The sequence below is a fragment of the Alosa pseudoharengus genome, unplaced genomic scaffold, assembly GCF_046254945.1.
Source record: "Alosa pseudoharengus isolate Yale_2024_CS ecotype anadromous, Long Island Sound unplaced genomic scaffold, YU_APseudo_1.1 YU_APseudo_1.1_scf_11, whole genome shotgun sequence".
NCBI classification, from domain to species: domain Eukaryota; kingdom Metazoa; phylum Chordata; class Actinopteri; order Clupeiformes; family Clupeidae; genus Alosa; species Alosa pseudoharengus.
The window spans coordinates 24,938,689-24,952,347 of record NW_027468576.1 but is presented as its reverse complement, the minus strand read 5'-3'; the positions used below and the strand labels follow the sequence as shown (position 1 = coordinate 24,952,347).

At 41.8% G+C, this 13,659-nt stretch overlaps 3 protein-coding genes across 5 annotated transcripts in view; 2 read left to right on the top strand and 1 right to left on the bottom strand.

The window, feature by feature from the left end:
• The first annotated feature begins 5,322 nt into the window (after positions 1–5,322).
• nipa1 (NIPA magnesium transporter 1) lies at positions 5,323–7,434 on the top strand. Its single transcript, XM_076278561.1, has 5 exons — positions 5,323–5,588; positions 5,775–5,822; positions 5,969–6,059; positions 6,154–6,314; positions 6,640–7,434. The coding sequence occupies exons 1-5, from the start codon at positions 5,462–5,464 to the stop codon at positions 7,149–7,151; spliced, it is 939 nt and encodes a 312-aa protein (XP_076134676.1). The 5' UTR covers positions 5,323–5,461; the 3' UTR covers positions 7,152–7,434.
• Positions 7,435–7,747: 313 nt separating this feature from the next.
• nipa2 (NIPA magnesium transporter 2) lies at positions 7,748–12,057 on the top strand. Of its 3 annotated transcripts, none has more exons than XM_076278560.1 (6): positions 7,748–7,836; positions 9,512–9,757; positions 10,247–10,303; positions 10,479–10,569; positions 10,677–10,837; positions 10,978–12,057. In XM_076278560.1, the coding sequence occupies exons 2-6, from the start codon at positions 9,619–9,621 to the stop codon at positions 11,631–11,633; spliced, it is 1,104 nt and encodes a 367-aa protein (XP_076134675.1). In that variant the 5' UTR covers positions 7,748–7,836; positions 9,512–9,618; the 3' UTR covers positions 11,634–12,057. The 3 variants fall into 3 exon arrangements, with proteins under 3 accessions (XP_076134675.1, XP_076134674.1, XP_076134673.1); XM_076278559.1 differs by lacking the exon at positions 7,748–7,836 and adding an exon at positions 8,170–8,332; XM_076278558.1 differs by lacking the exon at positions 7,748–7,836 and adding an exon at positions 8,634–9,393.
• A 53-nt stretch (positions 12,058–12,110) lies between these two features.
• Positions 12,111–13,659, bottom strand: part of cyfip1 (cytoplasmic FMR1 interacting protein 1) — a 54,016-nt gene continuing 52,467 nt past the window's right edge. Inside the window, exons 30-31 of the mRNA XM_076278557.1 lie at positions 13,255–13,402; positions 12,111–12,929 (exon numbers count right to left, since the gene is read on the bottom strand). Coding sequence (XP_076134672.1) covers positions 12,765–12,929; positions 13,255–13,402 — 313 coding nt within the window. The 3' untranslated portion in view covers positions 12,111–12,764. The remainder of the gene's footprint in view (positions 12,930–13,254; positions 13,403–13,659) is intronic.

The window sequence follows — 13,659 nt, the reverse complement described above, 5'->3', positions numbered from 1 at the left end:
AGCAAGTTGGAAGGAAAAATAAAAGCAACAAATAAATACATTTGAAAAATGTAAAATATACATATTAATATGAGGGTTGTTATACAATGCCATTATAATAATTTGTTGCATATCTGAACATTATATTTTCCATGATGATGACTGTGAATAATAGTAGAGTGATAGCTCTCATAGCAGAAAGCCCCAAATGCAATTTTTACACACTGTATGCTCCATCGCGAAGTGCTTGTGGCTAAAATATTTATTAGGATTAGCGTAATGTATTTTTACATTAGCTGTAGTATTGTCGATGGGTTTAATAACACATCAAGGGGGTCCTTGGCCAGAACCTAGTGGTATTTGGGGGGCCTTGTTGTGGAAAAGTTTGGGAACCCCTGACCTAGATCATGACTAAACCAAGGGTTACATCTATTTTTTATCCTAAATCTCAGGAGATCCTCCTTATCAGATATTGTGTGGGGGAGCAGCACACTTGCACTTGAGTGAAAACCTTGTTTGAGCCTATCAATTGCAACAGTATGCTTTCTGTATTTTGTATTTTATTAATCACGTTAATCAAAGTTTTAGTTGTATTCTGTCATCATAATTTTTTTCAAATCTCCTTTAACAGTTGTGTTTGAGGTTAAAGGAGAAGTTTGGTGTGATATTGACCTAGTGTGTTGAAACATGGTACCGAGTGTGAACTTTTGTCTCATAGCTCATCTCGGCTTGTCCCCTGCACTCCGAAATCTGGCGCTAGTTAGCCGATGCTACCAACAGGTTTTCGATGGGGGTGCCTCGGGCATCGGCCTAGCCATGCAAATAAATGACTGTTTACACCATTTAAGAGGCTCAAAGTAGCTCCACACTTCATTGGTAGACTTCCGAGGGCCCTGACATTTAAAACGAGACTTTGAGAACTTTGAAAAAGCACTGGTAGTTTATTTACAAGATGATTTATACAGACAGTACCTTCGGGAAGTTTACCGTTAACCTTCATCTTGAATTTAGTCACAATAAGTCGAGCGACGAGTACGAATGAACAGGTATGATAAGGGATCAGATTCCAAAAATAATTCCGTGGAGATGTATGGATTCCAGTTGCTTCCAGTAGCAGCAATTGGAATCCATGCATTTCCACGGAGAGTTGCTAGCCCGGGCAGCAAATGTAATTTCCGCTAAGGTGCGTCTAGATTTCTAGGCTAGTGCTGTCCAGTTTCATCAATGACTGTACATTTGCACTTCAGAAAAAGGGAAATTTATCTGCCTGTGAAAGAGTTTTCCAGTAGGCTACTCGAATTATGTGGGAGCCAGATGGAGCCGAGCTCCCTTAGAGTGAGTACTGGCTCCCATGACAACAACAAAGTCAAATATCTGAGGGGGTCTCTCATATCTGAAGGTGTCTGGCATTGTAATTTAATCTTAAACAACATTCATTATCCATCTCTGTGCGATCGCATTCCAGGGACGTCGTTAGGCCTATTTTGGGGGCGCTGAAGCCAACCTAAGATGATCAAAAGCCCCCCCTATAAATTATACAGTAATAATATGCGTCCAAATTCACATCCATTATTCTCTGTTGAATTGCTCACGGAATACTTATCTCACATAAATCACACAGATGGCACATGAAAGAGCGGAAGTGGAGCTTTCCAATGATATTAGCGGCTAGGTGCTATGATAAACGGTTCCCGACAAAATTAACATTGGACACATGACATTTCAGCATATTTCCATTCTGCACAATACGCTTCCACCATCTCCACCCATTACTCTCGATGGTATAGGCCTATCTCACAAACGCGTCACTCAAATACAGGGCAAACCACAAGAATAAACAGCAGACCTTACCGGACACGACAACATGAAGCATTCTTCTGTAGGCCTACAGTAAGCCGTTCCCGAGTTTTGAAATTGCAACAAATTTCTACAACTTGGTTTCCATATCAAAGAATCAAGTTGATCATGACATGCACAGATCAACTGCTTTGGATAGATATTTCTACCACCACGTTTCAGGGGACATGAAATAATCATAACCCACAGAAAAAAAATTGGAGAAAAAATGGAAAAAAATGAAAAAAGAAAAAAAAATCTGCATCTTGTTTCATTATTGAAGAGTTCAACAAAACATTGTCTTTCAAGTATTTATCCTCACCACTGTCACTGTCTTTTTAATATTGGTGCACATGTCCTCAGAGCCTTCACACTTGCAAAGTTGCGTGAATGGTAAGTTGTTACTCTTCCAAGAACACCTTCTACTGCATTGGCTGGCAAGACAACAACACTTCACAAGTTCCACAACAGCCTCTGGTGCTGGTGGAAGTTTGGACAGAACAGGAGCCCATTGCCCATCAACAATTTGTCTCCATCCCAGTGATAGTGAGTTAAGAATCTTTGGAGCAAGCACTGTAGCTTGTGCCCAAACATTTGCTTACCTGTGTGCTCTCAGAATTTCAATTTCAATTTAATTTCACTTATAGAGCGTCAAAACATTACACATGTCTCATGGCGCTTTACAGAGTGTTAAACATTCAGACAGGGGCGAGGAAAAACTCACAAGAATTGGAGAAACATATAGGATGAAACCTCAAGCAGATCCACGACTCAAGGGCCTGACCCATCTGCCTGGGGTCAGTTACAGGACAGTAAGGTCTATATACAGAGAATAGAACATGGTATTTAGAGCCACCTGAGGTATATGTTACAAAGTGGTTGGATGGTTACATAACCAGTATGATAATGCATGAATCCTATTTAGTGTTAAGTTCAAATAGTCCTATGGATGAATTGTCCATAGGAATTAGGAGTTGTCATCGGGCAAGTAGTGGGTCGCTAGGCTGCGCGGGCAGGAATCCGAGCATGGGGACAGCAATAGGCGATGGTAGGGCAATCATAGAGATGGGATTTCCCTAGTTCCCGAGTTTTTCCACTCCCTTGTTGGGTTTTAGAGTTTTAAACATGTTCCACCGAAGGGCTTTAGCTGTGTGAAAACCATGTTTTGAGGAGCTGGCACACAAATTTCTCACATCCACTAACACGTCTGGAGATGGATGAGGACCTACTACAAGCCTAAAGTGTGTTAATGACACCATCATGACTTGATTGACTTGAAACAGAAACCTTTCCTTTCCCACGGGATAAACAGTAAATGGCGGGACAAACGGTTGACTTTCAATTTCCTGATAGGATAGGATACAATAGGATACCCGATAGGTCCACCGACTGTATACACGATGTGATTGGCCTGACCGAAGTTTGGTTTTTCCACCTCACAAGCCAACGGAGAGTTGCTAGACTACCCTGGCTGCAAATTACATTTGCTGCTGCTAGGGTGCGTCAAGATTTCTAGGTTGAGATGTATCTTTTGTCGACGTTCTCCAGTGGCTATGATAATGACACTGTCTTTGTTGATGTCTGGTACCCTGCGAAGGTCAAGCACCAATACATCTGTGTGACGTGTAGATATGTGGGGTTTTGCCAAAATTACTTACTGTTACTGCCACCTTTGTGTGTGTGAACTGTGACTGGCAGTTTACATAGTTCAACAGCTTTATGAGCAAGGTTGGCTTTGGTTTCCTTCGATCCCAGGAAAGCTTTAAAGTCTTTGGTGTGGAGTCTTGTATTTTTTATCCCTTATCATGTGCTTTTCCCATTGTATGGACCTGTCTCGTCCTGTCTTTCTTGGAGTTTGTGATGGTATAGTTGTTAAATAATAAGTCATTGTAGCCTCGTGCCTTACTTTCAACATTTTCAAAGAAGCATTCTGCCAGATCATGGCAACAGTTTATGTCACTTTTCCTGACAACCATCTCCTGCACAACAGCCATGCCATCTATTAAGATGCTATAATGTGTGTGTTAATTGCACTGAGCTACTCTGTAGATTGTTCAGAGGATGCTGTTTCTGAAACCAGTCACAATTCATGATGAAGGCAGACTTAGCTGTAGTGGACAGCATTAGGCTTGCATATAATCAACAAATTCATATGTTCCCACAATTTCCGGCAAGTCCTGTCCTGCAACAGAATTATTGAACACCAAAGAGCTCATTGTGGACTTCAGGAAGTCTAAAGCTAGCACACACACCTATTCTCATCAATGGGACTGAAGTGGAGTGTATCCCCAGCTTCAGATTTCTGGGTGTCCACATCTCTGAGGACCTCTCTTGGACCCTCAACACCTCTACCCTGATCAAGAAGGCTTACCAGCGTCTCTTCTATCTGAGGAGGCTAAAGAAAGTCCACCTGCCTCCTCAGATCCTGGTGAACTTCTACCCCTGCACCATCAAGCGTATCCTTACCAACTGTGTCACAGTTTGGTATGGCAACTGCTCTGCCTACGACCGAAAAGCACTGCAGAGGATGGTGAAAACTGCCCAACGCATCACCATTTGCTCACTCCCCTCCATTGAGGCCATCCAGGGCAAGTGATGCTTGCATAAGGCGCACAGCAGGTTCAGAGGAAGCTTCTTTCCTGCAGCTGAACTCTAGCTCTCCATCCCAGTGACAACCAACCAACTAAGCCCCCCCACCCCCGGTCCAATGCCTCCTTGCCTGTGCCTGTTGAGGTGTCCACGACCATGGCAACCTTGACAGGGACAACAAGGACTACTACTGTCTACACTGCACTATATTTCTTGACCTGTCTATGCACCACCTGTCTATACTTTGTATATCACATTGCAATTTTCTCCTTTTTTGCACTTCTGGTTAGACGCAAACCACATTTTTTTGTCTTCATACTTGTACTCTGCAATGACAATAAAGTTGAATCTAATCTACTCTAATCTAATCTATTGTGGTGAGTGCAGAACATTACTTTTATTCAAATGATTATTAGGTTATGTGAAGGAAACCTTTAATCAGTCAATGTGTTTTTCCGGGTATGCCAATAAATAGCATAATGGTGGTTACACCCATCACTGGTTGATAATCATGACATCTCATGTCACCCATGGTCATATTTATCACCTAAGTCATTCAATTTTATTAGAAAATGTATGTATATAATGATAATACCTAACATATATCCATTTAAAATGTTTAAAAAGGCGATTATTTGCCATTTTTGGTGATATATCCGCCATCTTGGATTTTGGACCTGTGCAGTCTGGGAAAAAAATGAAAACAGGTAGTTTTGCAAACTATAGGGTCTGAAGAAGTGAAAAAATATAATTTGCAAAAATCTATATGAAATGTTCCAAACACCTTTTTTTTGCTACATATCGCCCTGCACTATAACCTGTTGACTCCCTTTGGAGCAGTGAGTAGCATTGGACCTGCCGCTAGTCTTCTAAAGGGGCGGGGCATTGGCGAAACCCATGTGACATAGATACAGGAAATGGCTTTTCTGAACCGTATATAAATTGTCTCATTTTTGGCACGCACCTCTGAGCTTTACCACAGCATTCTCTGGCTTTACAGTCACGGGTAACATCACTAGGCTATTGAAATTGGCATTGTTACGTTGTAACATCTCATATGGCATCTTTTTTGTCCGACAACTCCACGCCGGTGTTTGGGATTGGGATTGCTGTGCTGTCCAGTTTCATCAATGGATCTACATTTGTGCTTCAGAAAAAGGGAATTTTACGTGCCCGTGAAAGAGGTAGCCTAGTTTTCCCCAGGCTATTTAAAGAAACGTTTTGGGGCATTCATAGAAAACATTGATTAGCCTGCTTTTCAGAAATGCTAAGAGATACCGTATGCTCAAAATCAGTTAATTAGCTGCAGCATTTAGTATATAGCCTAAATATCTAGTTCAACTACAAAAGCTGACAATGTGAATTCTCAGGGGGATCCTACTTAGCAGATATTGTGTGGTGGATCGGTACTCTTGCAAGTGAGTGAAACCTTGTTTGAAATAGCCTAACAATTACAACAGCATGTGTTTTTGTTTTGTTTTTATTAATCATTAGTCAAAGTGTAACCCTTTTGTCGTGTAATATCTTGTGTCATCATCACATTTCCTCAAATGGCCTTAAATAGCTGTGGTGGGCCAGATCGGGAATTTTGTGGCATACAATGCGGCCCCAGCCGTATTGGTCACCCCTCTTGGAGCCCTTGGAGTGCTTTTTGGGTGAGTTGATTTGCTGGTTCTGCAAAATGATCGTTTATCATGAAGACACACACCAAAGGTCAACTCCACCTCCGACCCCAATATTCTGTCACAGGGCCACCCTTGCCTCCTTCGTTCTTCAGGAGCACCTAAACATCCTGGGGAAACTTGGCTGTGCGCTTTGCTGCTGTGGTTCTGTAGTGCTCATCATTCATTCTCCAAAATCTGATAATATGACCTCAAGTGCAGAGTTAGAAGAGAGGCTGGTGGATCCTGGTAAACACACATTTCCATTGTTCTTTTTGTACAAGGACGATAAAGATCTACATGTTTTTTCCCCTTTCACATTAGATTAACTTTCTGATGCAAAAATTCTAATAATGCTATTGGCTCTATGCACATAATTTGCTTATACCATCAGACCTGTAATCTGTAATTTTCTGTCATAGCCTAGTGTGTACAGTGTGACCAGGAAGTTAATCTGCCTGTATAATTGAATGATTTACATAGAGCCCATTTTGGGAAAGTTCCAATGTTAATCACAATGTCTACCCTGCATGTCATGTTTCAGCTGTATTCTATGTCTGTCTTCAATATGCAGTGGTCATGGTCTACATCACACTGGTTGCTGTTCTGCTGTTCGTCTTGATTGGTTGGTTGGCCCCAGCCTATGGATCGTCCAACATCATGGTGTACGTTGGCATCTGCTCCCTCTTGGGTACTTTCACAGTACCCTGCTGCAAAGGTCTTGGTCTGGCCGCTCAAGATGCCTTTGATGGTATTTCTGTAGCCAGCAACAGGGCTTTCATGCTCTTCTTGGGCTTACTAGGCACTCTTATAGTCAGCATCCTAATTCAGTTCACTTTCATCAACAGAGCCCTTGAAAGATTTAGCTCTCATATGTTTGAGGCCATCTATTATGTGACATTCACTTCGACAGTGATTTTGGCGTCTGCCATTCTCTTTAGAGAGTGGACGTCGGTCAGCATAGTGGACTGCCTGGGCATGCTTTGTGGTCTGACCACTGTGTCTATAGGGGTTGCACTGCTGCGCATCTCCCAAGATGCTTTACTCACATGGAAACAAACGAAAATGTTGAAAAAAGTTGAGTGATACAGCTTTCATAGTCACTGAATTTGTTCTTGATATAGTTTAACTGTAACGTTGAGTCCCAGGTATTTGAAAAAACCTGTGCTCATAATATTTAAACGTACAAAGTAATTTGGTTGATAATACATAAACAACTGCAAGTAAGCACAGGCCTATTTCAATGCATATCATAGTGTGCTGCTATTTTTGGTACTTTTATAATTATGCTATGCATATACAACATGTATTAATTCATTAATACATAATCTACTGTGATTGTACACTGTAATTCGTCTATATAAAAAAAAAAAAATTAAATTTTACTTGATTTGGATGAAATCTTCCGTTGTGAAACCTTAGGAAACTGGTTTAACCTGCACCATATCTGTATGTTTGGGACTTCATACCCAAAGAATTTACACGTTTAAATTTGGAGATTAAAAACAATTTTTACGTGTGGTCTATTTCCTTGGGGGACAGTAGCCTACACTAGCATACTTTGACAGAAAGCAGGCTTTAAAGTGAATCGCCAGCACCTAACTCTGAAATTGTAGCCTAGACGGTGTTGCTTAACTCTTGCATTATTGAGAGTAATTTTAGGCGTCACAACAGCAAGAAGGAGCGTCTTCACCCAGCTCGACGGGTAACATTTTAAAATCGGTCCATGGCCGTCTTTTGAGCTGAACTCATAACTGAAAGCAATTGAAAGGTGAGGGACTAACTTAATGATAATACTTATGAACTGGAAAGTGAGTTATGCTAAATCTCTTAGTTTAGGGTAGGCCTAGGCTATGCCAAAGCCGAGACCTCCTTAGATATTAAGAGCGTCGTTGTATGGCTAACCAGAAAGAAAGGTAATCTTCACGTGAATAATTTTCGGAATGTTTTTTTTCTTTCGCTTTTTATGCATAAGTTAGGTATCAGGCTACATAACTTCTTTCTCCACTTTAGCCAAATAAGTAGGCTTTATGCTTTAATATAGAATGTTTACAAGTGGACTGCTGTCCAATGAAAATTGGGCATTTTCACACCTGCGCATTGAGTCGCTTCATGTAGGAGGATCCGACCAGCCCGTCAACCTTGCCAAGGAAGAAGGCAGGGCTGAAGCTACATAGCTTGATCTGTTCATAACAAATCAAAATGAGCAGCATGTGATACTTTTACGGACAAAACCAGTTAATTATTTTACCTCGAGGACACTAAAGGTAGTGACGATTTATTCTGTATTAAAGCCTGTATTAGTTTATGCATGCCATGAACTACTGTGCAGCTAGCTAACATTATAGTATGAAGCTAACGTTAGCTAGCTAATGATATAAAGCTACCAAGGTGGCTGCTATCTGACTACTAGACAGCGACACAAGTGAACGTGTAAGCTATGTAGCTTTAGACATCACAGTTTCTTAATATTATTTATTATCTACGAATCTACGTGCTGGCCTAGTAAGGAAAGTGTCATATATGAACACTGTTAAGCAAGTTGCAATCTTAGCACTCCGAAATTGTATGCTACTGAAAGGGTTAGCTTTCCATAGTCTGCTGGGTGAGGGATAATCTTACGAGACATTGACGGAAATTTAATTTTTTTGCCAAACTGTTGACAACACATTTATCGTATAATTTATCATACGCTAACTGTCACATATCATTGGACTTTGGTAAGACGGTGTACAGTGTTATTATGAGCTGTAGGACAAGTTAGCTTGATAATAATATTAGATGGCCTGATGCTAACATCAATGTGCAGTTCCTGGTGCCTGACAGTCAACAGTGATATAACTTACCAGAGCCCCTATTAAAACTTCTCTGGATATACTTTGAAGTAAAAGTACTGGTGTAGGTGTGCCCTTTGGTAGGTCCGAGAGTATTAGTGTTTCAAAACTATGCGCTCATTTCAATCAATGAATAACTCGCTTATCTGTGTTAAGGCCAGAAATGTCAATTATGTTAACCATGTGACTTTCTTCCATTGGAATAAGTGGTTTTGTGTGCAGTGTCTTTGGTATGTGTAATTGCCTGTATGTGTCTTGAGAAAGATTCAGCTATGTTATTTGCTGGGTCGCTAGCCTTTTATTTTACTCGGTAGCTAGCTACTAAAGGAAGAGTCACTTCCTGGTTTTCTCAGACAATGATCAAGACAGCTAGAGTGTACTACTCTAGATACGATAATGGGACCATAGTGGGTTTGTTATCATATATCTGTTGACAATGAACGAAACTATAGAAAACCAGACTTTAACACTATGCAATGTGACCTACTCAATGGGTGAGTGATTATAAGTAGTTGAAATTGTATTGCAATTATGTGATTTGTTTAAAGAGTTATGTTCAAACTCTGTTTTTTTGTCATGAGAAGGTAACCTCTTGATACTGTCTTTTTTAAGGCTTTACAGTTGGTCAGGTCTGCGATACCGGCCAGCCCCTACAGTGTTTGGGTATCAATGTGACGGACCGTAACAGCACGGACAGTAACAGCACATCCAGCATAGCAATGGGTCAAGACCGGGGAAAGTATGACTTCTACATTGGCCTGGGCTTGGCCATCAGCTCCAGCATATTCATCGGTGGAAGTTTTATACTGAAGAAAAAAGGGCTTCTCCGCCTTGCCAGGAAAGGCTCCATGAGAGCAGGTACTATTCATTTTTAAGTTCATTCTTACTCTTCAGAATATCTTAACACTTCAGGCTGTTGTAAGGCATAGGAAGTTGATACACACCGAAATGCTTTCCTGTTAAGAGTTGTTGGTAGGAGAGGCCATTTAGAATGTCTTCACTGACCGGGCTTGCTTTGCAACCTCCTGAAGCGTTGATGGCCGGGTGCGGTGGGCTTTACTGCAGTCCCTCACCAGTCCTTATAGCAACCATCCTTTATTGCTCCAAGGAATTGTCAGTGTTATGCTATGTCAGCTCCTGCTCTTCTACCATAAAACAAATTCACAGCAGTTCCACCGGCCAAAGTTCAACAATGAAATTTTTATTTTAGTTAACCATTATTATTATTATGTTATGTCTTACATGTCAGGTGAAACAGCAATGCTGTTTGACAGGGTTTGCCAGTTACATAAACATTTCAGGAGAGAAACAAAGGTGTAGGAGTTAAATGTGCTTTTCTTTGTCTAGGACAAGGCGGACATGCATACCTAAAAGAATGGTTGTGGTGGGCAGGCTTGTTATCAAGTAAGTGAAAGTATTTCCTTTTAAGAATGTCCAATGTTTTGCTCCAGTGTTTTTTTTTTCTTCTTCTGGTTGTTTTTGTCATGCCATATCACACTGAACAATATAGATGTGGTTTGAAGCTGTACCCAATAATGCCTACTCTTTTTTTTTTAACTGTTCTTTTGGTCTTTAACAGTGGGGGCAGGTGAAGCTGCAAACTTTGCTGCTTACGCGTTTGCTCCAGCTACTCTCGTGACGCCACTTGGCGCCCTCAGTGTTCTTGTGAGGTGTGTGTCGCACCTCTTTTTTTTCCCCTCCCAGTGACTAATACCTTCGGTATGTGGTTGCAAGGTCCATGGAGTAATGGGTGTGCCTTTTGTTGTTATTTTCATAGTGCAATCCTGTCCTCCTACTTTCTGACGGAGAGGCTGAATCTCCACGGCAAGCTGGGGTGTCTGCTCAGTATCCTGGGCTCCACTACCATGGTCATCCACGCCCCTCAGGAGGAGGAAATCGGCAGCCTGGAGGTCATGGCAAAAAAGATGGTTGATCCAGGTAATTCACAGTGACTCCGTGTCATATGATTGTTAGGCAGTTTCAGGAACATTGTGTAAATTGAGCTAAAGGTGATTGAACTCTGGAGTGGGTGCAGCATGTAGAAGTGACATGTCCTGATGCAATCCTTTTCCCCCAAGGTTTTCTGTTCTTTGCTACCTGTGTCGTCATCGTGGCCCTCATTTTCATGTTCGTGGTGGGTCCAAGGCACGGTCAGACCAACATCATGGTCTACATCACCATCTGCTCGGTGATCGGAGCCCTGTCCGTCTCCTGCGTCAAGGGCCTGGGCATCGCCATCAAGGAGGCCATCGCCGGCCAGCCGGTAGTAAGGAACCCGCTCTCATGGATACTGCTTCTGGGCCTGGTGGCCTGCGTCAGCACGCAGATCAACTACCTGAACAAGGCACTGGACATCTTTAACACGTCGCTGGTGACGCCCATCTACTACGTGTTCTTTACCACATCGGTGCTCACCTGCTCGGCCATCCTCTTCAAGGAGTGGGAGCACATGGCCACGGACGATATCATCGGTACGCTTAGTGGCTTCTTCACCATCATTGTGGGCATCTTCCTGCTCCACGCCTTCAAGGACGTCAACGTCAGCCTGGCCACGCTGGCCGTGACCATCCGCAAGGAGGAGAAGCTGGCCTCAGCACCCAACGGCCTAGCCTCGTACGGCCACTCCAGCTATGAGCTGCTGCACAACGACAGCACCGTGGACCATGATGACCGGGAGATTGGACTGCCCTTTGACAGCGTCTCTAGAAGGAATGGCTCCACGTCAACTGCGTAAAAAGGGGTGGGCAGGAGATGGCATCTACTGGACTAAGGATGCTGTGGGGGTTCCTGTTTTCATGTTTTTATTTAAAAACAGGCTTAACTTAAGACAATCAACTCTTTGGGCAAAAAAAGGTGACTTGGATGGACCAATCGATTGTAACTACTGTTGGTTTTTTTTATTATAATTATTTGCCTTATTATACATTTTCGGTTTTGACTTAAAACAAACTTAACTACATGGTTAGGCTCCCTCATCTCATTCTCCATGTAGCACTGTAAATATTGATCCTATATGTTTTTAAGAGCTTTTGTTAGAATTACTGTACAGATGTCTGTATTTACATGCACTGAGTTCCTTTCTACCAGTTGACTATTGATTGCTTTATCTTTGTAATAAAGTTGACCCATGTACAGACATGAGATCCTACTAAATCAAAGTTTTGGTGGAAGGCTTTATTTGCAGTGAAAACAAACATTCAGTCTACCAAAGTTTTGTATGTTATATTTATTGAATTAAAATCAAGTTACAATCATTCAAATACAAAAAGGCACAAGGAATAATGTTTTAACATTGGTAAGAACTTGGTTACTTTAATTTCAAGATTATAGAAAACACAGTATTGCATGCAATTTGTCAAATCCACCATATAGAAAATATACTCTACCTTCAACCCCTTTTACCCAATAGGTCCCCATTACTCGTGATATTCACCACAGCAACACCCTTTAAATAGCTGTAAAAACCCTCCTCCCTCCCTCCACTTTTTCCATATGTATAGAAAACATGAAAAATGAGCTGCATACTATCCTAAAAACATAATGATAATAGTTATTCATTTGTAATAAGGCACATGTGTACAACATTTACGGACAATAACTAACTTGGGCCACAAAATATAATTGTATATATTTGTTTTGTTTGCTTTTTGCTCAGAAGAACACAGAAGAGAATGTGGTTAAAGGAAGGATATCTCTTCATTAGATGCTACTTTGCTGAATAGGAATTACACACTTCAATTTGGTGCACTTACTGGCTTGCTAAATTCAGTGGACTCAATGGATTGCTAGGCTCTGGCAAGGGAACAATGCCTCCAGAAGAATCTCAGTTCATGGCATGTGATTGGTGGAAGGTGCGGTTGGAATTTCAGTTGCTGGCTAGCGATTGGTGTATGGGTGGCTGGAAGCACCTCACGTGTTCCACTGGCATGTTCTCTCCATCCCCAGATTTCAGGTACTTGTTGAGGATTGCAAAAATCTCATCGTTCAGGATCTGGTACTTGCGGATTCTGTCAACCATCTTTTTCAGTGGCTGTAGAAAAGAAATAGAAAAGACCAGCAATTAAAAACGTTTGTCTCCACCTCAAGAGCTTTTACACCATAGCAAAGAAAAATGTCATGAAACAAGATTACATTTTTTTGAGCCAGATACATAGAAGTAATTTAAAAACTCTTGGCATGACCTAGCAAAACATTTCTAACCTCAAGACAGTATATGTGATATTTGTAATACACAGATCTTAAGTCTGTAGCCTGTACTTCCAGGAGCTCTGGTCTTTGTAACCTGTAACTGGCCCCGGAGGGATGGGTTCATGATGAGCTTTTCTGAGAAACTGAGTCTCATGTCCCTCACTCACCACACTCTTGATGACCTCGTCCTTGCCGTCGTGCTTCTGCACCTTCAGCAGGTGGTAGCTGAAGTCCAGGATGTCGAAACGCCGGTGCTGGCCAAGTAGAGTGATGATCATGCAGCCAGCCCAGTTGAGGCCATCGCCAAAGCATTGCCTGCGAAAACAGGACACGGTCAAAAATGAGTGACTGCTTTATTAGGATGTTCATGTTGTCTGTGGCAAGTCATTTCCTGTTGGCAGGATTGCAGTAGTGTGACTACTACATAGTATATGTGGTAAGTCACTTTGGATAAAAAAAAACATCTCCTAAACAGGCTGATTAGGTTGGCTATAATTGTGGTGATGGCCATTGTTTTACGTGTTGCTGGCAAGGGAGCAAACAGCTAACACGGCAGACGGATGCCTTTTAGG